Source organism: Cnephaeus nilssonii (assembly GCF_951640355.1).
Source record: "Cnephaeus nilssonii genome assembly, chromosome: 20".
NCBI classification, from domain to species: Eukaryota; Metazoa; Chordata; class Mammalia; order Chiroptera; family Vespertilionidae; genus Cnephaeus; species Cnephaeus nilssonii.
In genome coordinates, this window is record NC_137091.1 from 14123714 (window position 1) to 14147978 (window position 24265).

General features: G+C 40.5%; 1 protein-coding gene across 3 annotated transcripts in view; it reads right to left on the bottom strand.

Moving 5' to 3' along the window:
* Positions 1–24265, bottom strand: part of CTCF (CCCTC-binding factor) — a 46252-nt gene that overhangs the window by 10611 nt on the left and 11376 nt on the right. For all 3 annotated transcript variants that reach the window (XM_079759618.1, XM_079759617.1, XM_079759616.1), the window contains exons 3-7: positions 9212–10001; positions 8765–8935; positions 6092–6225; positions 3881–4001; positions 1951–2100 (exon numbers count right to left, since the gene is read on the bottom strand). In XM_079759618.1, coding sequence (XP_079615744.1) covers positions 1951–2100; positions 3881–4001; positions 6092–6225; positions 8765–8935; positions 9212–9992 — 1357 coding nt within the window. In that variant the 5' untranslated portion in view covers positions 9993–10001. The remainder of the gene's footprint in view (positions 1–1950; positions 2101–3880; positions 4002–6091; positions 6226–8764; positions 8936–9211; positions 10002–24265) is intronic.

Below are 24265 nucleotides of genomic sequence, written 5' to 3' on the forward strand. Positions count from 1 at the left end.
TAAATAGTTGGACTGTCCAGGAGCAATGAGCCCTGTCAGCTGCATTTGGGATCATGAATTTATGGTACTACCAATCTGATTCAATCAAGGCAATATATCAAACTTACTGAGGGCCAACTCTGGGGAATGGAAATGAGTAAGAGAAGGGTTGGCTATACATGTTCATTATATGAAGGCCATTATTTATTATTAATCCTCACTCAAGGACATTTTTTTCCATTGATTTTTTTTAGAAAGAGTGGAAAAGAGAGGGAAAGACAGAGAAACATCAATGTGAGAGAAACCAACCAGGGCCCGGGCCAGGAAGGAGCCTGCAATCAAGGTACGCGCCCTTGACCAGAATCGAACCTAGGACCCTTGGGTCTGCAGGCCGGCACTCTATCCACTGAGCCAAACAGGCTAGGGCTTAAGGCCTTTTATATATACGTATATATTTTGAATAATTTTTAGGCCTCAACTTTCCCCTTCTGGTCCTCTGACAGAGGCCTACCTCTCTTTCATATATTCTTATTAAATACTTGTAATAACAGTCCTGTAAGATAGGTATTATTCCTATACATCAGTTGGGGGTGGGGGGAAGGAAGGCTCATAGTAATAAGTATTTGGAAGTGAATCTTGATTCTAGTAGGTTTGTCTCCAAAGCCCAAGCTTTCCTGTGTCACAAAGTGAATAATTTTATTTACTGCATATAAGAGTGAAATCAGACCTGCTTTAAAGAGGAAACACATACTTCTTTGGGATTCATTTTGGGAGATAAACTTGAATACCCAGAAAGTGGCCTAACAGCTCACACACTGCCATGAGATATTATTGGTTTAGATTTTAGTTTCTATACGGTAAGAAACTAAGAAACTTCCCCTAAAGAGTAAAACTTTATCAGAGGACAGTGCCTTTAAATCTATGTTCCTGATGCAACCTGGGTACTTATATATTGCCCCCAATGCAAGAAACAACCAAAAAGGACTCAAGTCCAGCTTTGTTACTCATGAGGTGTGTTGTGTAGCTTTTGATGAAGACATCTGTCTAGTCTATAAAGCTAGAATACATGCCTTGATGATTTAATATGGTTGTGAAGATCAAAAGGGTAAAAAAGCAAAAACTACTACTATTTGACAGCTCGTAGGCAATTTGTAAAGTATCTAAATGTCAAAAATGTTTGTAAGAATTACTTTTAAGGACAGAGAACAGACTGGGGCAGTATTTTTTTAAAAAAATCTTTCTTTAAATAAGAAAAACAAACTGAGAATTCCAGGTGACCATATCTCTAAGTATGACATACTAAAATTTCTACTGCTAAACTCTGCCTCTATATAAATTCTAGCTTAATTATGCACAGGATTGTAGTTATCAGTTACCAATAAACCAGTATAATTACCCAGAGAAAGCATAAATGTTTTGAAAAATTTGACTTGGACGGACCTTAGTTTGACTCATACTATGTCACTTGTCTATTTGGGGACTTAAACATTCTGGCTACTAATTAAAGGTATACTCTGTTTCTTCTTATTACAGCTCCATTAATTTATAGATGAGCTACATGCAGTAAGAGAAAGAAGAGATAGAAAAAAAAATAGTAGCTAAACAATAGCTTTTATTAAGTGGCAGGCCATGCACATACACAAACTTATACAAGTCAGATAAAGAAGTTATTTATGGCCCTAGTTGGTCTGGCCCAGTGGATAGAGCATCAGCCTGCAGACTAAGGGGTCCCAGGTTCGATTCTGGTCAAGAGTACATGCCTGGGTTGTGGGCTCAATCCCCGGTAGGGGGCGTGCAGGAGGCAGCTAATCAATGATTTTCTCTCCCCATTGATGTTTCTCTCTCTCTCCAACCCCCTTCCTCTCTGAAAGCAATAAAAATATATTAGAAAAAAGAAGTTATTTATGATCTTCATACTTTCCCAAATCCTTCAAAATATTTTTTTTTCTCAGTTGCCACTAATTTACTTACCCAAATCACTTTTTCGGGCTATGACAGTGTCACAGTGGGGACAGTGAAATTTGGCCACATTTTCTGTGTGCTTCTGTAAAATGTGCATCTTCATGGTACCACTTTGGGTAAATCGCGCATGACAAATATAACATTCATAAGGTTTTTCCCCTAAAGAGGAAATACAGAATGAATAAATTAGATGAAATGACTAAATACTATCATTTAATTGGAGGCCAACTCAGGTGGCAGATATGTAAAGCCACAGAGAATCTTTAGGTCTTACTCAGGAAGGCTGAGGCTCAGGTCCACTAACTGGCTCATGCCTATCTTGAGAGATGGCAAACAAACCCTAAACTGCTGCTGCCATAGAGTTGTACATATTAGAAAGAGTAGGACTCAGTTCCCATCTCAAAGCCCCACCCTCCACCTACAGCGGGTTCTCCCGCACCCAGCACATTGACCTTCACCAGCAGGTGAGGGAGAAAGCCCCATTTCCCCAAGTCTGAATTCTCATGTTACCATCCAAAGCTGCCCTTCCATTCCTGACCTCCCAGTATGAATGGAGCTCTACTTCCTCTTCCACACGTGCCTGCCCCCTAGGCCTCCCCACCTGATGCCCTATGCTGGATGCCAAAGCCTTGGGAGCAGACAGGGCCACCTTCCTGAGAAGGGTCTTCCTGACGGGCAGAAGAGCCTGGGTGCCAAGGGGACAAGGAGCCTAGGTTGCCTCCACCCTGCTGAGGGAGTTCCCCTTGCCCCTATTCCCCTAGGCCCATGGTCGGCAAACTGCGGCTCACGGACAACATGCGGTTCTTTGGCCCCTTGAGTGTGGCTCTTCCACAAAATACCACAGCCTGGGCAAGTCTATTTTGAAGAAGTGGCGTTAGAAGAAGTTTAAAAAATTTGGCTCTCAAAAGAAATTTCAATTGTTGTACTGTTGATATTTGCTCTATTGACTAATGAGTTTGTCAACCACTGACCCAGACCTTGTATGTAGATTATAAATATACTAGAGGCCTGGTGCATGAAATTTGTGCACTGGGGGGGTGGCGCAGGAGTGTGTCCCCCTCAGCCCATCCTGCACCCTCTCCAATCTGGGATCCCTCTCATAATCCAGGACTGCTGGCTCCCAACCCTTCGCCTGCCTGCCTGGATTGCCCCTAACCACTTCCCTGCCAACCTGATCAACGCCTAATTGCTCCCCTGCCGGCCTGATTGCCCCTAACTGCCCTCCCCTGCAGGCCTGGTCGCCACTAACTGCCCTCCCCTGCAGGCCTGGGTCTCCCCCAACTGCCCTCCTCTGCTGGTCTGGTTGCCCCCAACTGCCCTCCCCTGCCGACCTGGTCGCCCCTAACTGCCCTCCCCTGCAGGCCTGATCACCCCCAACTGCCCTCCCTTGTAGGCCTGATCGCCCACAACTGCCCTACCCTGCTGGCCATCTTGTGTGTTGGAGTGACGGTCAATTTGCATATTACCTCGTTATTATATAGGACAAGGGGAAAAGCGGTGGGTGGGAAGGGTTGTGGAGCCGGGGCCTCGCTTCCCCTCCTCCCTGCTCCCCTGGTCTCCTATCCCTGGGGTCATTTGTTAAAAAAAAATAGAAGAATTTAAAAAATATTTCCAAAATGAAAAAGAAAAAATGAAACAAAGAGAGTAGTTCCCACAGCAATACTTATTACCTTTTGGGGAAAGCACATGGGATGACAGGAGGACCTACAGGTAGATGTTTCTTTTAGGAAAACTGAATGAGCTGGTTTAGGTAATCTACCCAGATTTCAACAGTAAAAACTTTCCTTTCTTCAATGTATATTCAGAACAATGAATTCAACAGATATGCCAGAAAGGCACTCATGAATGATATACTTCCATTCAGGTAATAAGAGGGGCATGTGGTGGTTCACAGGGTGCCAGAGAACCCACTGAAAAGCAAGGAGGGAAGAAGTCCTACCTGAATGGGTTCTCATGTGCCTTTTCAGCTTGTATGTGTCCCTGCTGGCATAACTGCACAAGCTGCACTGGAACGGACGCTCTCCAGTATGAGAACGAATGTGACGTTTTAATTTGCTGACCTGAAACATGAAAGCAACCAAACCTCTTACACTTTAATTAACAAATGGTAACATGAGTGCTGTGGGTTAGGCACAAAAGTGTAGCTTTTGGGCACTGAAGATCAGAATACAGAAAAAGTCTAAAACATAGTATCTCTTCCTCATTCTTTATAATCTTTGTTTCTCAAATCCATACTGTAATCTAAGGGAAGAATAAATGCACAGGGGCATACGTAGTCAAGATTGGTCATTAATAACTTTAAGCTGGATAATAGGGACATGGGAGTATGTTATATACCATTCTATCTACTTTTATATTTTTGAATTTTTCCATTAATAATTTAAAAATAATCTGTGCTCATCAATTTTCTTCCAAAACTTGAATCCGAATTAATAAGCATGTTTTAATTCCCCTCGTCCTCTCTCCCCATCATCAGCACTCCCCAGACAGGCCAGGCTTCAGGGGCCTCTCACTTATGTTCCTCACTATTGACTATGGTCTTCGTCGTCTATGGGTACCTTTTCAATAAAATGGTGACTTTCAAACTTGATTCTAAGTGCTTTCAATATACTCATTAATCCCCTTGCACTCATAGGAAATTTTCACAGACTGTAAGTGGTTTAACATGGTTCCAACAACATTACTGAATAATTCAATTCTCTTTCCAAGATTTGCCTCCTTATCACACATTAAATTCCTTTGTGCACAAGACTCTATTCGGTCCCAACAAGCTTTTTGTTTATTTCTGCTCCAATATCACAGTGTCTTCATTTACTACTATATTGTTTTTACAACATCCAATTGCACAAACCCCTCCTTTTTTCAAATTTTCTTAGTCATTTATATTTATTCTTTCAGTTGAATTTAGAACTTGTAGTGTCTCTTCATTTATTAATGTCCTTCAGAAAAATCAAGTTTTCTTCACATAGGTATCAGATGTTTTTTATTGTTCAGTTTATCTCTAAATCATTGTATTGCTTGCTAGAATTTGAACCTGTTTCCTACTATTGATAGTATAAGGCAAGTCACTGATTTCTGTGTACTTACCTTGTATCTGGTCACCCAATTGAACACTTACTACTCTTAAGTTTTTTGGTTAATACTCTTGAATTTTCTATAAGGAAATATGTCTGAAAGAAATGACAATTTTGTTTTTTTCCATTTATCATTCATTTCTTATTTTATTCTATTAGCTAGGATTTCCAATACAATGCTGAAATAATAAAAAGATGGATGTCTTGTTCCAATTGGAATACTTCCAATATTTCAGAGTTAGTGTTTACTATGGATTTCTGGTATATACTCCTTATAGTAAAGACACTTCCTTCTACTAGACAGTAACTGAGTATTGAAATTTAGTTTTTCAATAATCTATACAAATGATCATATGGTTTTTTAAAATCTCTCAATGTTGTTCACACTAATAAATTCCTAATGTTGAACTGTCCTTTAGATATACTCTATTTAGTAATCACTTTTTTTGTCTTGTTTATCTTCTTCCCAGGATGTTTTTTGAGAGAGTGAAACAAAGCGGGGGGCGGGGGGGGGGGGGGGCGGGCACGGAGTGAGAGAGATGGATTTGTTGCCTCCCTCACGCACCCCAACCAGGGCCAGGGATTGAACCTGCAACCCAGGTATGTGCACATGGGCCGACGCACTAACCACAGAGCACCAATGGCCAGAGCAGTTATCACTTAATTTTTAAAAACATATTACTATATTTGATTTAAAAGCTAATTTTACTTAGAATATTTGCTTTTCTGTGAGAATAAGATAGTTATTTTTTTTGGTAGTATCCTTATCCAGTTTTGATAACAGGGTAGTCTCAAATAATAAAGGTGATAAAACTCTCATTTTTAAATACTCTGGGTATAGTTATTTGTTTCTGTGAAGTTTGGTAGAAGTTGCCTATAATGACATGTGGAACTTGTGCTCTTTTTTATAGGGTAAATCTTTCATATTCATTACAGTTTCCCCATTGGTGGTAGGGAATGGGGATTTTAATAATCTAATAAGATTTTCTATCTCATCTTAAGTCAGTTTGGGTAGCTTATATCCTCATACTGGTACCATGATCTTCTTAAAGATAGCCAACAAGCTGAATACTCACTTCTACACTGGCGTAATCGCACATGGAACACTTAAATGGCTTCTCATGGGTGTGTTTGTAACGACGATGCCGCACCAATTCTCCACTAGTCACAAAGGCCATGTCACAGTCTGGGCACTTGTGAGGACGTGTACCTAAGAGAAAAGAAGATATAACAGGAAGACAAGATCAAGGGCACAGTTAATGATTCATGAGACTGGACCCTGGTTATTTCATTAACTCTGCACTAGCCAGAAAGTAGCTCAAAAAGCTATAAGAAAGACTGGCTGACTTTACAACACTAACCCCAGACTATTAGAAAATGTGCTAAACATTTAGTTTCTCTTCATTACCCATTTGATAAAGAATTCTAGAGATTTATCAAAGGCTTTACCAAGAACTACTGCCTTTATACAGATCACTTCCAACACTTTCCAACATCCATGTCTAACATTCTATGATCTGCATGTCAATTCGGGAATATTTGAACATTTCTATAAACTAATAATATACACAGCCAATACATTTCTTATTCTTTTCCCCATTCATTGAAAGAATCTTATTGTTTTTAATAGGTCCCATATTACTTTAGCAAACCTTTTCTAGCCACTTTATATTTTGAATACTGCACTGGAAAGGAACACCATGCCCAGGTAATAATGACAATAAGGTGATAAAGCTGACAGAAGAACAGAGTGCCGTTTTTACAGACGATTATTCAGAATCTGGGATCAGCTTTAATTGTGGGCTGCAGGTAAAAGGGGACAGCAAGGTAAACCCAAACACCAAAACCAAAGGAAGGCTACCTCTGAGAATGGAATTAGGAAGAGCTCCAATGTAATGAATGGAGGCAGCCATTACAAAAATGATTCTCCCAGAGATTGAGAGAACCATGGAGAGGGAAGTGTAACTGGAATATGATCATTCCAAGGAAGGCTTATCTGCTCAATTTGCTCCTTTAATACCAGAGGATGTAGGAGTGAAGGACAGAGTTCTTGTCTATGAAAAATGTATATTCTGGTGGTATAGAGATGTAAGTAAAATAACAGTTAACAAGAAAAGGAAAGCAGCATCCACTCTGACAAGGCAAACTGAAAACCAAGGATCTCCAATGCTTACCTAGTACTGTTTAGAGCAGGGGTGGGGAAACTTTTTGCTACCAAGGGCCATTTGGGTATTTATAACATCATTTGCAGGCCATACAAAATCATCAATTTAAAATTTAGCTCTGCTATATTTGGTCAAACATTTAATTAACTCGCCCCTAATGCTTTGGCAAGGCCAGACTAAATGATTTCTTAGGCCTTATACGGTCCACGGGCCAGACATTCCCCACCCCTGGTCTGATAGACATAAGAATGGCAATTAAGGAAGAATCTACTGTGGGACAGATTTTCATTGGGTTGCACCACAAGACCACATATGTCCCTCTGCTCAAGATCCACGCTCACCAAGTCACGCTATGGAAAGATGTTATTCCTCAGCATAAACTGACTTTCTGGGGCCAGCTACTTTCATCTAGTTATTAGAGGCCCGATGCACGAAATTCGTGCAAGGGGTTCAGCCCTCGCAGCCTCGGCTTCGTCCAGAAGGTTGAAGGTTGTCCAGAAGGTCGTTTGGCTGTCTGGTCTAATTAGCATATTATGCTTTTATTATTATAGATATGCTGCTTTTATAGTGTCTTCAAACTACCCAATAAAACATATCAAGTGTCTGAGTAGAAACTAGGAAGATGGTGAAAAGTGACTAAGTCAGCCCTAGCTGGTTTGGCTCAGTGGATAGAGCCTGCAGACTGAAGGGTCCCAGGTTTGAATCTGGTCAAGGGCACATGCCGGGGTTGTGGGCTCAATCCCCAGTGGGGGCATACAGGAGGCAGCTGATCAATGATTCTCTCTCATCATTGATGTTTCTATCTCCCTCTCCCTCTCACTTCTTCTCTGAAATCAATAAAAAAATATTTTTAAAAAAGTGACTAAGTCCCATCAGCAAAAACAAAACAAAACAAACCAACAAAAAACAAAACAAATACACAGCATATTGCTTATAGGCCAACCCCCACTTAATCACACTCATTGGACAATCAGCACATCAAATGAAAACAAGAGTCGTCATATAAAGTGATGTGGAGAATCTGGATAGAGAAGAGCTATTCTGCATAAAGAACTGGGTGAAAGAAGTTTCATTGTCAGCACTTAGAGCCAAAGCCAACACTAAAATGCAAAGAGCCTGGAAGAGAGCCTAAAAGAGAGCTCCAGTGCACGGTCCTTCCACTTTAGTGACCCCCAAGACCTGACCACAGCCAAGATGAAGCTAATGTTAGAATGCTGAAGTATGCATGGAGTGTGAATGAATAAATGTTTGAACTGCTAGAATGATGCCTTATACTTTCTATTCTGAGATTATGAATTACTTATCTTCCTTGAGGTAAAACAACCAGAAAGCATGGTTTTTACAAAGGTTAAGATTTCACTAATATTTCGAATGTTCTTCAACAAAGTGCCTGGCAATTTTTGCCTGGGAACTTTGGGGGTCATTTTCAGTAGTTGTTAAAAAACCTTAGCAACACAATGGTGATGTCTTCAGGAAATACGACAGGTTATCTACCACAGATAATCTTTTTCTGGATCACCATCCTTATAAAGCCCAAGTTTTAATTGTAGCTATGCTGTAGTTCCCAACATTCTTATCCAGCACCTGTGTGTGTGTTAAGGTGATTCCTCAGGAGGGTGACTGTCCTGAATGCCCTGCCACAGAGATGGCACTTGTGTGGTCTCTCATCAGTGTGACTTTTCATGTGACGATCCAAATTTGAACGCCGTGGACACGTGTAACTGCAAAGCTCACACTGGAATGTCTTCTTTACACCTATATGCAAAATAAAACACTTACTTGTAGGGTTAAAAAACGTTAAGATTAATCCCAATCTTAAATTTCTATAAATATCATAATAATTATTTTTTGCCACTAATAGATTTACTTCTTTATCTTCAGGACTTAAAAACTTATTTAGACTGGCTAAAAAGACTTGCACTCACGTCATGATCTTAAAAAAAAATTAATATAAAATAACCTGCATATATACCGTTATCTACTTCATTCCAAATTGGTTTTATGAGAATAGAATGGATAAAATCATTTTACCTTTCTTTTTAATTTTTGTTGGTTTTGGAGGCTTCATGTTACCAACCACTTTCTCTGCATTAACCTCTGACAGCAGACCCTCCTGCTGCTCTTCCTCAAAGTCATAGACAGAAACATCCACATCTTTGCCCTCCTCTGTGTAACGAAGTTTGCTCTTTTTGGTTTTCTTTGTTTTTTTGGCTGGTGGCTGATAGTCTGGGTCTTTTTGCCAAATAGGATCTTCCTGAGGTGGAAGTTCCCCTTGCTCTAGCGTCTCCACCTCTCCATTGGCCCCCACTTTCACCACTTGAAACCCTTCAGGCAGAGGTAAGGTGTGACATATCATGGGTTCATTTTCTGCAAGGCCCTCTTTAGACACTTCATTCTCATAAGCCCCGTGGAGTTCATCTACTGACGTGGTAGCAACAGGTACAGTCACGGGAACGGGGACTTCAACAAGCTGAAGCTCTCCTATGTTTATGGGCTGTTCCTCCATATTTACAACCTGCAAGGTTATGATCTGGGTATCGTCCACAGCAGCCTCTGCTTCTGGAGCAACTGTACCCTCCATTACTTCGGTCTTCATCTGAAGAAGGGTAGGATCCAGCTGTTCCATCATGACCATCTGCACACTACTATTGACATCCTGGACCACCTCACCCCCATCAGTCTGGTTCTGGGGTAGGTGGCAAGCATCCTCTTCCTGGCCCCCTTCCCGGCGTCTCTGATAAGTCTTTCTCTCCTTTCCTTTAATGAAAGTTTCAGATTCCTCCACAATGGCTTCAACCGCCTCACCTTCCATTTCCCCTTCCTTTATTAAGAGAGAACACAGATTGTTATTTAAAATAAAGTTTATCTACATGAAAATATATATAATACATTTTAAAATAAAAAAGATCCCTGAAGAATGAATTAGGCATCAGTGGTTGTTATTATTACAAAAAGATAACACACACTATGTGCCTCCTGACAGAAGGACAAAACATTACTCATGAAGCAGTCTTGTCAAACAAAACAAACAAATCTGAAACTAATATAGCTTCTAGATTCAACTATCAATAGGACATTGGTGACAGAGGATGTTAAATTACACTAAAGGGGTGAAACCCAAACAGAAGGAAATTGCAGTTTCTTTTGCAAATAAATTACCAGAAGAAAAAAAAAGGGGGGAAGGAGAGAGAGAGAGAGAGAGAGAGAACCTACAGATCAGTAGTGGGGTGACTCTGCCTCCAGGTGACATTTGACAAGGCCTGGAGACATTTTTGGTTGTCACTTCTAGGGTGGGTGTGCTACTTAGCATCCAGTGGGCAGAGAGGCCAGAGATCTTACTAAACACCTTGCTATATGCACAAGTCAGTCCTCCACAACAAAGAATTACTGGGAACCAAATAGCAATAGTGCTGAATTTGAAAAACCCTGACACAGATAAAAGAAACTTAAAAAATGCAGCAATTGCCCTAGCCGGTTTGCCTCAGGGGATAGAGCGTTGGGCTGTGGACTGAAGGGTCCCAGGTACCATTCTGGCCAAGGGCACATGCCCAGGATGCAGGTTTGATCCCCAATAGGGGGCATGCAGGAGGCAGCCAATCAGTGATCCTCTCGCATCATTGATGTTTCTATCTTCCTCTCCCTCTCCCCTCTCTGAAATCAATAAAAATGTTTTTAAAAAATGCAGCAATCAATCACTGCATATGGATCTTCTTTGGGTCCTGATTCAAAACAACAAAGGGTTAAGAAATATATAACATGAGCCCTAACTAGTGTGGCTCAGTGGATAGAGCGTCAGCCTACGGACTGAAGGGTCCCAGGTTCGATTCCGGGCAAGGGCATGTACCTTGGTTGCGGGAACATCCCCAGTGGGGAGTGTGCAGGAGAGGCAGCTGGTCGATGTTTCTCTCTCATCGATGTTTCTAACTCTCTATTTCTCTCCCTTCCTCTCTTATTAATAAAATTAATTAATAAAAAATATATAAAAAAAGAAATATATAACATGAGACAGTTAAATTCTACTCTAGTTTATATTAAAGAATTATTAACAAAACCAGTTCAAATCTTACATATTTCCTATAACTACTTATGAAAAACTGGCAGAGGGCCTTAATGTTTTTAGGTAAATTCTACCTCAGAAAACATGCCCTGTCATGGTGCTTTTTCACTTTTTTTTTGGGGGGGGGAGTGGTGGGGGGGGTTGGATACAGATTCCAATGGCCCTGCTTGTAGCTACCACTAATATAATCTCTTGTGTCATATCAGTAATACTCATCTATCTCTTTCCTCTATGAGATCAAGAATTCCCTGAGGACAGGGACCATGCAGAACAAGTAGTTTTTACTCTTTAGCACTGTGCCTAGGTTGGTATGTACTTGATTAATGCAAACTGAATATATAATAAAAAACGGGGGGAAAAAAACAGCCAATTCATAGCTTCTGGCTCTTAAGTCTCGTGAATACTCAGATACCTAAGAGTAAAATGGTTCTGAACAATCATCTAACTGAAAGCAATGACTTAAAACCCGCAAGTATATACAAGGCTAATTTAAAATTTAAAAATTTCAAGTGTTTTGCATTCTTGCCCAAACAAAAGCTTTTGCTACTTCTATCAGAGGCACATTTCTTTAATTCTCTGTCCTGGCACCTTAATGCTGTATCCATGCTAACAGTCAGGGAAGGTTCTTCTTACTCCAGAACCACCTGCAAAAGAGTACAAAGACTATAGAGGGATGGGCAAGACCTGGTTTTGCATTGTAGGAGTTAATTGTCTAACATGAGGGACAGAATAGGTACAATGGTTTTAGGTAAAAGTAGGTAGGTATGGAGACTAATCAGGTATGAGATCAAGATGCTTCATAGCCTAGCCAGCATGGCTCAGTGTCGACCTATGAACCAGGAGGTCATAGTTCAATTCCCAGTCAGGGCACATGCCTGGGTTGCAGGCTCGATCCCCAATAGGGGGCGAGCAGGAGGCAGCCAATTAATGATTCTCTCATCATTGATGTTTCCATCTCTCTCCCTCTTCCTCTCTGAAATCAATAAATATGTGTGTGTGTGTGTGTATGTGTATACACATACACACACACACACATTTAAAAGGATGCTTCATAAATGTGAAATTTGAATGGAACCCTGAAACAGGGGCAGGGGTTGTCTCCTTATATAGAATAAATATATGAGGGAATTGGTTATGAGAAAGAATAACAGTTGGCTTAAAGGGTAGGAAGAAACAGCAGAAAGCTATGTTGGCTGTATAGCTTTGGATAGTCTTGCTTGACAAAAAGTAAGAAGACTATATGCATATGGCACTGAGAAACTACATATGCTTTCTGGCAGGGGAAGTTAAGACTTGGTTCACAAAAACAGTGCTTGATTTCTACAACTAAGTGTATCCCCTTATTTGCAACAGGGAGCGATGCATGGCTTTCAAGGCCCCTTACTATCTAACCCCAGATAACCTATTCAGATTTACGACTTTTTGCTCTTTAGCCATTACTTTTCTCTGAATGTGTCTGCTGATAAAATAACCACACTATTTTGTGCTTAAATTTTTCTCAAAATGATCCATTTCCCCAGCTGGCTTGTGAAATCTCTTTGAGGGCAAAAGCCAGGCTTGAAGCAACCTACATTTTTTTGATAGATTCAGCAAACCTCACCATCTGCATGGAACATAACCCAGGCTGACGGAAAACCTTGTGGGTTGCTGGTTGTCAGTCTGATTTGTTCTGCCATTACCTACTTTCATTAGTTCCTTGTTCTCAACAACGAAGAGAAAAACACTACAATGCTCAATGCAAAGACCTCTTACTAGCTGTTTCATTAAAAATGGGGACAAATATTATAAAATGTTACTGCATAAGGTGAAGATCAAGGGACATTTGTAGAATGCTTTATAATTTGCCTATAAATATGTTCAAGCATCAATGTGCTAGCATTTTTATTGTAAGATCTCATTTATATTTCTGATCATAAATGACTACTTTAAGCATGATCCTAACTATAATTTCTTTTATATAACCAATATTGTTCAGATGGATTATTCTTAGGATAGGAATGAATGCTCTAGACTGGAAATATAAGAGGCCACAAATGTGAGTCACATAGGTGTCATATTGAAAAAGTAAAAAGAAAGGTGAAATTAATTTTCGTAATTTTATTTAACCCAGTATGTCCCAAATTTTTTCACTTCAAGATGTAACCAATAGCCCTAGCCAGCTTGGCTCAGTGGACAGAGTATCGGCCTGTGACTGAAGGGTCCCGGGTTCAATTCCGGTCAAGGGCACATGCCTGCTTACGGGCTCAATCACCAGTAGGGGGTGTGCAGGAGCAGCCGATCAATAATTCTCTCTAATCATTGATGTTTCTATGTCTCCCTCTCCCTTCCTATCTGAAATTAATAAAAATATATTAAAAAATAAAAGATGTAACCAATAAAAAAATTGAGATATTTTATGTTCTTTTTCTTTCATAATAAACCTTCGGAATCTGGTATATATTTCACACTTATAGTACACCTTAATTTGAACTAGTCACTGTAGGTTCTCAACAGCCACATGTGGCCAGGGGCTATAGTGTACTGGACAGCACAAAACTTTATACCGTTGTTGCTCAGAGTACGGTCTAAGAACCAGCAGCACTGGCATAACCTTGGAACTCATTGGAAACACAAAACTTAGGCCTCATCCTTGACCCATAGAATCAGAATTTGCAACTTAATAGATCCCCAAGTGGTTTCATATATTAAAGTTCAAGAAGTACTACTTTATATTATTACTCTCACACATTTTTAAAAACATTTTTCCAGACCACAAAGGTCTCAAAATTGGGACCTCAGCAAAGATGGTAACTCCAAATGCTGGATTTAGGGAACAGAGAACAAACCCCATCAACCTTGGTGACATTCTTGAGAAAAGTAACAAAGGATAAAAACAACAACATTTCACAAGCTGTAGATGATAATGCTGGCTCTGCCAGAAAATCACTACATAATCCTGGCTATTTAGATATCCTCTGAAATAAAATTGGTGGAGGGAAAGCATTTCATCTCTGAGCTCTGAAGGGTTTTGTAGTATACAATACTTTGAAAAACACAGAAAAATCCCTCTTGTCCATCTTGAGAACTTAAAATTTAGAAATTGCTTGTAAATAATCAAGTCCAACCTAAAAGACCAGGTAGAAAAATAGTTGGTACAAAGGAGTACAAATTGAAACCAACTGTTGCCAGGGAGTCGAGCTGACAGAGTATTAGGTCCATGAACAATCTACTCAGGTCTTAAAGCAATAGCTTATATTTTGACAGAGAAAAAACAGGCACAAAGTAGCAAGCCACCAACCAGCCTCTCCCATACATTGCTTAGAAATCCACTCAAGCAGATTACTTTACCTAACTTTCTTCAGAAGGGAGTCTCTCCTCTGAAATCAATAATTAACCTTAGAGGCTGGACCAGGTCCCTCCCCACTCCCAGGGGATTGATTGTGCTCTCCTAGCTATGTCACCACTCTCCCTCCCCCCTCAGTAGTTCTGATCCATCTTCTCTCTTTATGGATTCAGCTCTGCCCACTACCAGGGTGGGGGTGGGGGGCAGTGGAATGGACATTTTCTCTCTCATATTCTTTGCCACTCTCCTTGCTTGAGTCGGCCATGCTTTCTAGATTTTGTAAAATCTTTTTGTGGATCAACACCACTAAAAAGGGATTTACATTTATTCTGGGTACACAACTTTTTTTCTGATTATTAAAGTATGTTAGCTTATTTATTGAAATCTGGAAAACGAAGCACATATTAATTAATAAAGATTAATTTGCATACTATTGTATATGGCTTTGCTCTATTTTATTTATTTTTAATTTTTAATCCTCACCTGAGGATATTTTTTCCCACTGGTTTTCAGAGAGAGTAGAAGGAAGGGAGGGAGGGAGAGAAACACTGATGTGAAAGAGACAATCAACTGGCTGCCTCCTGCAGGTGCCTGGACAAGGGGCCAGGAAGGAACTGGCAACCAAGGTACCTATCCTTCACCAGGAATTGAACCAAGGACTCTTTGGTGCACAGGCCGACATTATAACCACTGAGCCAGGGCATGGCTTTGCTCTATATTAAGAACTTGTCCTTATTAAAAAGGACTCCAGCCCTGGCCGGGTGTCATCAGCCTATATACCAAAAGGTGATGGGGGGTTCCTTCCCTGTCAGGGCACATACCCAGGTTGCGGATTTGATCTTTTGATCTGTTTGGGGTTTGTGTGGAAGGCAACTGATCCGTTTCTCTCTCTCTCTCTCTCTCTCTCTCTCTCTCTCTCTCCCTCCCTCCCTCCCTCCCTCCCTCCCTCCTCCTAAAACAAAACAAACAAAAACATATCAGTGGATAAATCATGCTCTATTTTTTAAATAAAGGACTCCATTGCTCCTTAGCCTACTCTGTGGTCCTTCTGCTTGGCCCATAAGCACCACTCACCAAAAACCACACCAGCCAACCCAAAGGCCTTTCCCTCATCCTCAACCTTAGTTTCTCTGGCATCTGACAGTATGAAACTGATATACTTCCTTCACCAGGGCCTCTCTTCTCCCTTGGCTCCTGCCTTCCCTTGTCTCTGAGAGCTCCTCCCTCTGAGCACATTAAGGCTATGTTCCTTTCCCTGTAGCCACTCCATTTGCTAACCTTTCTACTTCTGCTGTCTCTACACAGAGATCTTTAAAATCCACATCTGCAATCGCAGTTTTACTACCTAAAGGTCATCTATGTGAATGTTTGGTTATCACCTAAGAAGAAACCTGGACTCTAGTCCCTAATCCATTACTAACCAAAAGAACCTGGCAAAGCAGGTTAGCCCCCTGGGCCACAATATCACACATAAAATGGAACTCTGAAGACCAGATCCTTCCTGTATTTTCTGTCATCTTGGTGAAAAAGTAAAGCTTAGAAACAATAAAAAAAAAATCATTCAAATCAACATGTAGGTAGAGGGTAGGCAGGAGGTTCCCTCAGGCTCAGGCAGGACGATCCTGATACCTGGGGGTGAAGGGGCTAGAAGAGAGGAAAACTGGCACCTGAGCACCTCCCTTGGCTCCGCTGACTTGTGGAGTGGGAGGATACAGAGGCCTAGACTAGGACACAAAGGGCTCTGAGGTCTAGCCAGCATCCTTGGGGAGTCTTCTAGATCAGCCCCTCTCCCTCTTGCCTCAGCCTCTTCTCTCCCAGCTCTATGTTGCTCAAATCTTTCCCATCTTAAAAATCCCCTTAACTCCACCTGAGAATTTAGCATCTGCTATCTCTCTGTTCCCATGTTCAACTCTACACTGGCTGTCTTCACCCCTTTATTTCTCTTCCACCCTTTGGTTTACCAGTCTGGTTTCTGTTTCTTAATTACTGAATTGCTCTGAAGCCAGGAATGGCCCTTAACTGGTAAATCCAAAAGAGACTTTTCTGCCCTGGCCAGGTGGCTCCATTGGTTGGAGTGTCACCAAAAGGTTACAGATTCTATTCCAATCGGGGTGGGGCAACCCATTACTGTTTCTCTCTCCCTACCTCTTCCTCTCGAAAAATATCAATAAAACATATCCTTGGGTGAGGATTAAAAAAAGAGAGACTTTTCTGTCCTTATTCTACCTCTCAGTGGAATTCAGCATTCTATTCGTCATTATCCCAGAATTTTATGCCCAGAACATCAGAAAACTGGGTATACTTGGGTCATAGGATCTTATCCCCTAAAGAACAGCTTTCATCAAGTTTTGTTTTGGCATTACGCCCTTGGCTTACACTAAAGGATATGTGGGAGAAATTTCATTTGGAATCACATACTTGGAAAAACTTTTCTTTAAATAATTTTTTTTTCTTTCACTGAGAAACCTATGTAATAGGATCATATTACTTTTTTTTTAAGTTGCCACACATTGATCAATTATTTTCCTCTCAAACTATGTACCAATTATTCTATTTTAATTGGTATTTTCTGCAGGTTTGACTTTATATCCTTTACTATTTGTATTTCTATATATTTCTTCAAATTCTTTTTCAAATGAGATGGACTATACATGAAATTGTGTAGAGTACACTTATATGTTCAATAAACAGAAAGTACAGAAAAACAATACAGAAATATAGTTACACTATTCTTAACAAACCTATCAAAATAAAAATAACCTCAACTCAAAATGTGCATTTGTTATCTAAAGATTACAAAACTCTTCTAGGAGGCATAAAAGACCTCACTAAACAGGGACAGTACTATCTATATCCATGATCAGAAAGGCCTAACATTGTAAAGACATTAATTCTTTCTACTTTTTATATAAAAATTTTTCAAAATCTGCCTGAAATAAACAAGATGTTGGTAACAATAAAATTTCTGAAAAATTGGCAATCTTCTGTAACCAAATGTTAACATATTATAAAGCCACAATAATTAATATAATCTAGTTCTGTCACTATCACAGAAAATTTAAAACATTATTAAAGCAAATAATGATAAACAACCTAAAAGTAAAACCACAGGGAATAGTTAAATCTAGTAAATAATGATACATTCACTAAATGGAATGCTATTAGACATTAAAAATCGTGTTTTAATGTATAACATGAAGAAAACCCTTGTTCCATATTAAAAGCACCAAGAACAAAAAAAAGAATAGTAATTTTCTTTTAAAAAAGGCAGGACAAACAGAATTGAATAGTCCAGAGCTTAGACTCTCCAGCCAGAGACCTACATTCCAATTCTGGTTCTTTTACTTACTAACAGTGTGACCTAGAGTGAGATATGCTACCCTTCTGTGCCTCCATTTCCTTGTGTACAAAACAGGGATAATGTTATCCACCTCACAGGTTGTCATTAAGATTAAATAAAACAATGCGTGCACAGAGCCTAGCAATTGTGCTTCTCTGCATCCCCCCGCCCCATGTTAGCTAAACAAAAATATATGATGTTTCAGTTTCCTAGAATTCTAATCACAAGCCCTCAATATATTTTACCGACAAAAATGACTTATTTGATAAACTACTGAATTTCTGTAGGATGAAGGCTATAACCAGTTAACAGAACCTGGTGACTGACCAAATCCAGGAATAGAAGAGAAAACTTAAGAGCAAAACAAACAAACAACCCCCCCCCCCAAAAAAAAAAAAAAAAAAAAAAGACAAAACAAACCAGAACAGCTTCCCAGGCCGGACTCTTACTGGTTTAATCTGTCCAGCATATTGCTGCCAGACTAAATCCTGAAATGAGGCACAAAAAAACACATGGTTGAGGCTTACTAAATCAACTCTAAACTCCTCGGCTTTGCTCCCAGACTTCTGTACAATCTGTTCCCATACTTTCTACCCACCCACCCTCACCTTTGGGGCATCTTCCACACCATAGCTGACTCCCTTGTCCCCCACCCTCTCAGCTCAAGTCATTCCCTAAATCAGCGATTTTCAACCTGTGTGCTGCAGCACACTGGTGTGCCACAAGAATTTGTAAAACATTCAATACCTGACTTTTCCTTTAGGTCATCAAATAAAAAAATGACAAGTCAACACATCATTTGAATGAGTCAAAATTATACCTAATTTTTTGTCAGATAGGCAAAAAATACTTTTTTTTGGTGTGCTGCAGAATTTTAGTAATTAGTTTGTGTGTGCCATGAGATGAAAAAGGATGAAAATTGCTGCCCTAAATACAATCAGTCTTCTCAACCTTGACCACTGACTTCAACTTTGTTTTTTTGGTTTTTACTGTAGTTCTACGTCTGTGTCTTTTCCCCAAATAGACTTTTAGCTTAATGGTAAGGGCAGGAACTATGTCTTTTATTTCTGCAGCAATGAATACAAAAGTATTAGGTAAACAGCAGACACTCAATATTGGTGCCACTGTTAAATGAAACATTCACAAATGGTCCCTGCACATGACAAAAGCAGAAAGAACAAATGGAAAAACAAACATTGTGTGCTAAGTAGAAGCTTAATTACATGAGCTTATTTTCTTTTTTGCTATGTTTATGTCATTTCTTAAACAGAAAAAGAAGTCCTAACACAATTATAGGTTAGGTTAAAAAAAAATACTGCCTTAGATGGTTTGGCTCAATGGACAGAGCATCGGCCTGCAGACTGAAGGGTCCTGGGTTTGATTCCGGTCAAGGGCACATGCAGGAGGCAGCCCATCAATGATTCTCTAACATCATTGTTGTTTCTATTTCTCTCTCCGTCTCCCTTCCTCTCTCTGAAATCAATTTAAAAAATAAATAAAATAAAAATCCTACCACGTAAAAATAAAAACTAATTGTGAATACACTCATTTTTTAAGACATTAAGATGTAGTAATTCTAAAAGTGCCTGATGTTAAAACAACAAAAAATAAAAAAATAAAAAATAAATAAAAGTGCCTGATGCTAGTTACACAGAATTTCCCTTTTAATTACTTGGTGCTGTAGTGGAGGTCCTAACTGCAAAGGGCTTGGTTCTCAGGAAGCTCATCTGGCAGGGAGACAGATAAAACAAATGGCAGCTATACAGTGTGATGCCTGCTGTAACAGAGGTTAACAGACTTCCCATACCCTGGCACAAAGAATGGCTTAAATGAGTGAAGGAGAGCTTTATGGGGAAGAATTATTAAAGCTGGATCTTCGGATTCGGAGCCGGCCAGCAACCTGTCGGGCGGCTCTAGTGGCCGCGGCCGCCCGAGTGGCCATCCCCACCGACAAAAAAAAAAAGGCTGGATCTTCAAGGGTGAGAGGATCCTGCCAGGCAAACTACAGTAAGAGAGGAGCATTCTAGCAGGGAAATAGCATATGGGGAAATTTAAATATGTAAGAAATTAGGCCAACTTTGTGCAAAAATATTCAACATAACCAAATGGAAATGTACTAAACCATCTCAAAGTTATTACTGTAACCTGGTTACAGAGGCCATGTTCTAGCTCCTCATTAAGGGTAGCCTGTTTATTTCATTTATTGAACATTTAAAACCAAAGACAAAACGTACCTGAGAGTCAACATGCTATGCCACAGTACCAACTGGAGGCTGCCTCCCACACACATGCTGTCCCTCTCTACTTTCTACAGCCTAAATGACTTTTGCTGGCACACAGCAACCTAACATCTCACTTCTTTTTGCTCTCTCAAGGGTGACCACCAAATCCCTCCTTGCCCTGCTCCAGGCCCATATCTCTGAAAGTAGCTCAGAGTTATACTGTCTTTGGAGCAGTTCCACAGTTTTTCATTACTGGAAATACGAGAAAAGGGTGGGAATCTGTGGCAAATCCATCATCTTGAATGAATGCTATAAAATGGAATAAATTACACATACAGAGAATTTACAGAACATCTAATAGGCACATCTATGGATTTTGGGGCACATTCTACCTAAGCAGTGTTTCCCAAACCTTGTTGGTAACAGAATCACCAGGTGAACTTTAAAATACACAGATCCCAGAGATTCTGATTCAGTAGCTCTGGTGTGGAAGAGACCTTTAAAAAAAAATACACACACACACACACACACACACACACACACACACACACACACACACATATTTATTTCAGAGAGGAAGGGAGGAGAGATAGAAACATCAATGATGAGAGAGAATCATCGATTGGCTGTCTCCTGCATGTCCCCTACTGGGGATCGAGCCCACAACCCGGGCACGTGCCCTGACCTCCTGGTTCCTAGTTAGGCACTCAACCACTGAGCCATGCCAGCCAGGCTGGATGAGACCTTTTAAAAAGTCAAGAGATTCTGATATAGAATCTCTGCTGACTATGGCTTGGAAATGACTAACCTAGAATATAATATTCATCCTAAATACAGGTCTACAAAATCCAAGCTACTCAAATATACACCGTCTTCTACTATGAGAATGTTTGATTCATTCTTTAATATAAAGAACCACTTTATTTAGACAAATAAATAAATGATTCCCATATAAGCAATAATGAAACGTGTGATTTAATAAGGAAGTTCTAAGGTTTAACCTCTGTTATATATATGTACCATCAGTATCAAAAGATCTCTCTAGATTGTATAGAACAAGGTCAACGCATGACAGAAGGTAAAAAAGAAAAAAAGAAAAAAAGAGAAATGAACATACATAATAACCAAGTGAGTTCATGGTTTGCAATGTTTATCAATGACCATGTGGCCGCTGCTCTAGTGTTTCTATAACCCAGTACCCACTCATGAAGGCTACTTGGTAGAAACCAAGTCATTTTTATTTGGTAAATGGGGTACCCTATAATTCAATCTTAAATTAGAAGCTAACAGCTTAAATTCAACAATGCACACTTGTACCAAAGGTATAATAAGGGTAATAATAAATGGCAATATAATGCCTCTGAACAAAGTTCAAATTATGGAAACAATCTGTCAATTTGGCTGCTCCTTAGAAATAGGAAAATATAGGAAAAAAGGAAATATAGGCAATAGCTTAATCAATAAATTGGGGGGAGGGTACAGGCAAATTACATAAAATTATTTTAAAAATTTATTCCCAAGATGAAACCAAGTCACTATTACTTTATAGTCTCAACATACACTTACAACAAAAATGTTCAATAGCAGAAAGTTACAAGTATAAAACAGAAACACAAGAAATATTAAAAACAATTAAGAGTATCCTATTATTATAGAATAGTTCTGCACCATACCATACCTCTGTGAATGTAAAATAGTTTGTACCTGCTTTACGATGTGATAGTGACTATGCTATGCCAGAGTTTTGTTATAACAGAGTTTATCTAAACAAATATACAGTAGTGGGCTGAAATAATTTCGAAATTTCAGAGGTCCAATTGGACTACACTAAAAATAGAGGTGTGCTAACCAACACCAGCCCTCCCAAGCATGGTCTCTTCTTATCCCAGGGAAATTACTAAAGGATTCTGAAAAAGTCCTGGGTTATCCAGAAAGAGATGAATAAGCTCAAAGTCCTAACAGCCTTAGTATTAGATACCAAGCTTTACTATTAGTGACTGCTAGAGCCTAGTAATGCATTATACACATGGATAAACTTTAACGTTGGTGACGGCATTAAAAAAAAATTCTGACAAATACAGACAAAAAACCCAATGTGTGCCAGTGAACAGGTGTACTATACTTGAGAGCAGTAAAGTACAATCTCCATGTTTTTCTAAAGATATACATTTAATATGTTTCTCTGTTAAAATATCTAAAAAACTGAATGTATCCCATCCAATAAAAGAGTAATATGCAAATTAACCATCACTCCACTACACCAAGTCACGCCCACCAGCCAATCAGGAGCGAGTATACAAATTAACCCAACCAAGATGGCTGCGGCCACGGAGCGAGCAGGAGGCTTGGGTTTCTCCGGGAATGGAGGAAGCCAAGCTTTCTGCACACCCTGGCAGGCCCAGGCCTCCACTCAACACTACAAAGTTTCAATTATAGAAGATAAATAAATTCCAACAAAAATGGCTGTGGCCACGGAGCAAGCAGGAGGCTTGGCTCCACTCAAGTCTACAAAGTTTCAATTATAGAAGATAAATAAATCCCAGATACCAGGGCCTCCGCTTGGGTCGCCAGGGGGCGTGGCCAGCCTGCAAACCACCACAGGTTCCTCGCCCAGGCCGCCCCACACCTCAAGGGAACCCCCACCCTAATCCGGGACACCCTTCAGGACAAACCAGCCGGCCCCCACCCATGCACCAGGCCTCTAGCCTATCTAATAAAAGAGTAATATGCAAATTGACCATCAATCCAAGACACAAAATGGCTGCCCCTATATGGTCAAAGATCCTGCCCCCATGTGGACACAAGATGGCCACCACAAGATGGCCAGCAGGGGAGGGCAGATGGGAGGGACCAGGCCTGCAAGGGAGGGCAGTTGGGGGCGATCAAGCCTGCAGGGAGCCGAAACAGGTTTGTTTTTTGTGTGTTTTTTAAAATATATTTTATTGATTTTTTACAGAGAGGAAGGGAGAGGGATAGAGAGTCAGAAACATCGATGAGCCGAAATCAGTTTGGCTCAGTGGATAGAGCGTCGGCCTGTGGACTGAAAGGTCCCAGGTTCGATTCCGGTCAAGGGCATGTACCTTGGTTGCGGGCACATCCCCAGTAGGGGGTGTGCAGGAGGCGGCTGATTGATGTTTCTCTCTCATCAATGTTTCTGACTCTCTATCCCTCTCTCTTCCTCTCTGTAAAAAATCAATAAAATATATTTAAAAAAAATAAAAGAGTTAACCTTTTGCACTCGGATGTCGAGTGTGACTCGACACGGTTTGCATCGGTAACAGCTCTTTTTATACTCTTTGAATGTATCAATAATTTGAAATATAAAAAAATCCAAATAAATAAGTTTGTATGAAAAGAAACTCCATTTTTTATTCTACTGCCGCGCTTTGTAAAATCTGGGGTATTTAAAAAATTAAATCCCAAGCAGAATAAAGGAATCGAGAAAAAAGCAAGCGAGTGCAAAGGGTTAAGGGAATGTTCAGATTTAAAAAAAATAAAAAAGCCTGCAGGGGAGGGCAGTTAAGGGTGACCAGGCCGGCAGAGGAGGGAAGGTGGGGGTGACTGGGCCTACAGGGAAGGGCAGTTGGGGGGCACCCAGGCCTGCAGGGGAGAGCAGTTGGGGGTGGGGGGACCAGGCCTGCAGGGGAGGGCAGTTAGGGGTGACCAGACCTGCAGTGGAGGGCAGTTAGGGGCAATCAGGCTGGCAGGGGAGCAGTTAGGGGCAATCAGGCTGGCAGGGGAGTGGTTAGGGCAGTGATGGTGAACCTATGACACGCATGTCAGCACTGACACACGCAGCCATTTCTGATGACAGGCGGCCGCATGCCGAGGATGAAACATTTGCTGCTCCTGAGGATGAAACATTTGCGACTAGAGTCTTGGAGTTAGTTTTTTCCTCAAAGTGACACACTACCCGAGTTATGCTCAGTTTTTTGGCGAAGTTTGACACACCAAGCTCAAAAGGTTGCCCATCACTGGGTTAGGGGGTGATCAGGCTGGCAGGCAGAAGTGGTTAGGGGCAATCAGGAAGGCAGGCAGGCGAGCAGTTGGGAGCCAGCAGTCCTGGATTGTGAGAGGGCAGTTGGACATCCCTTGAGGGGTCCCATATTGGAGAGGGTGCAGGCTGGGCTGAGGGACAACCGCC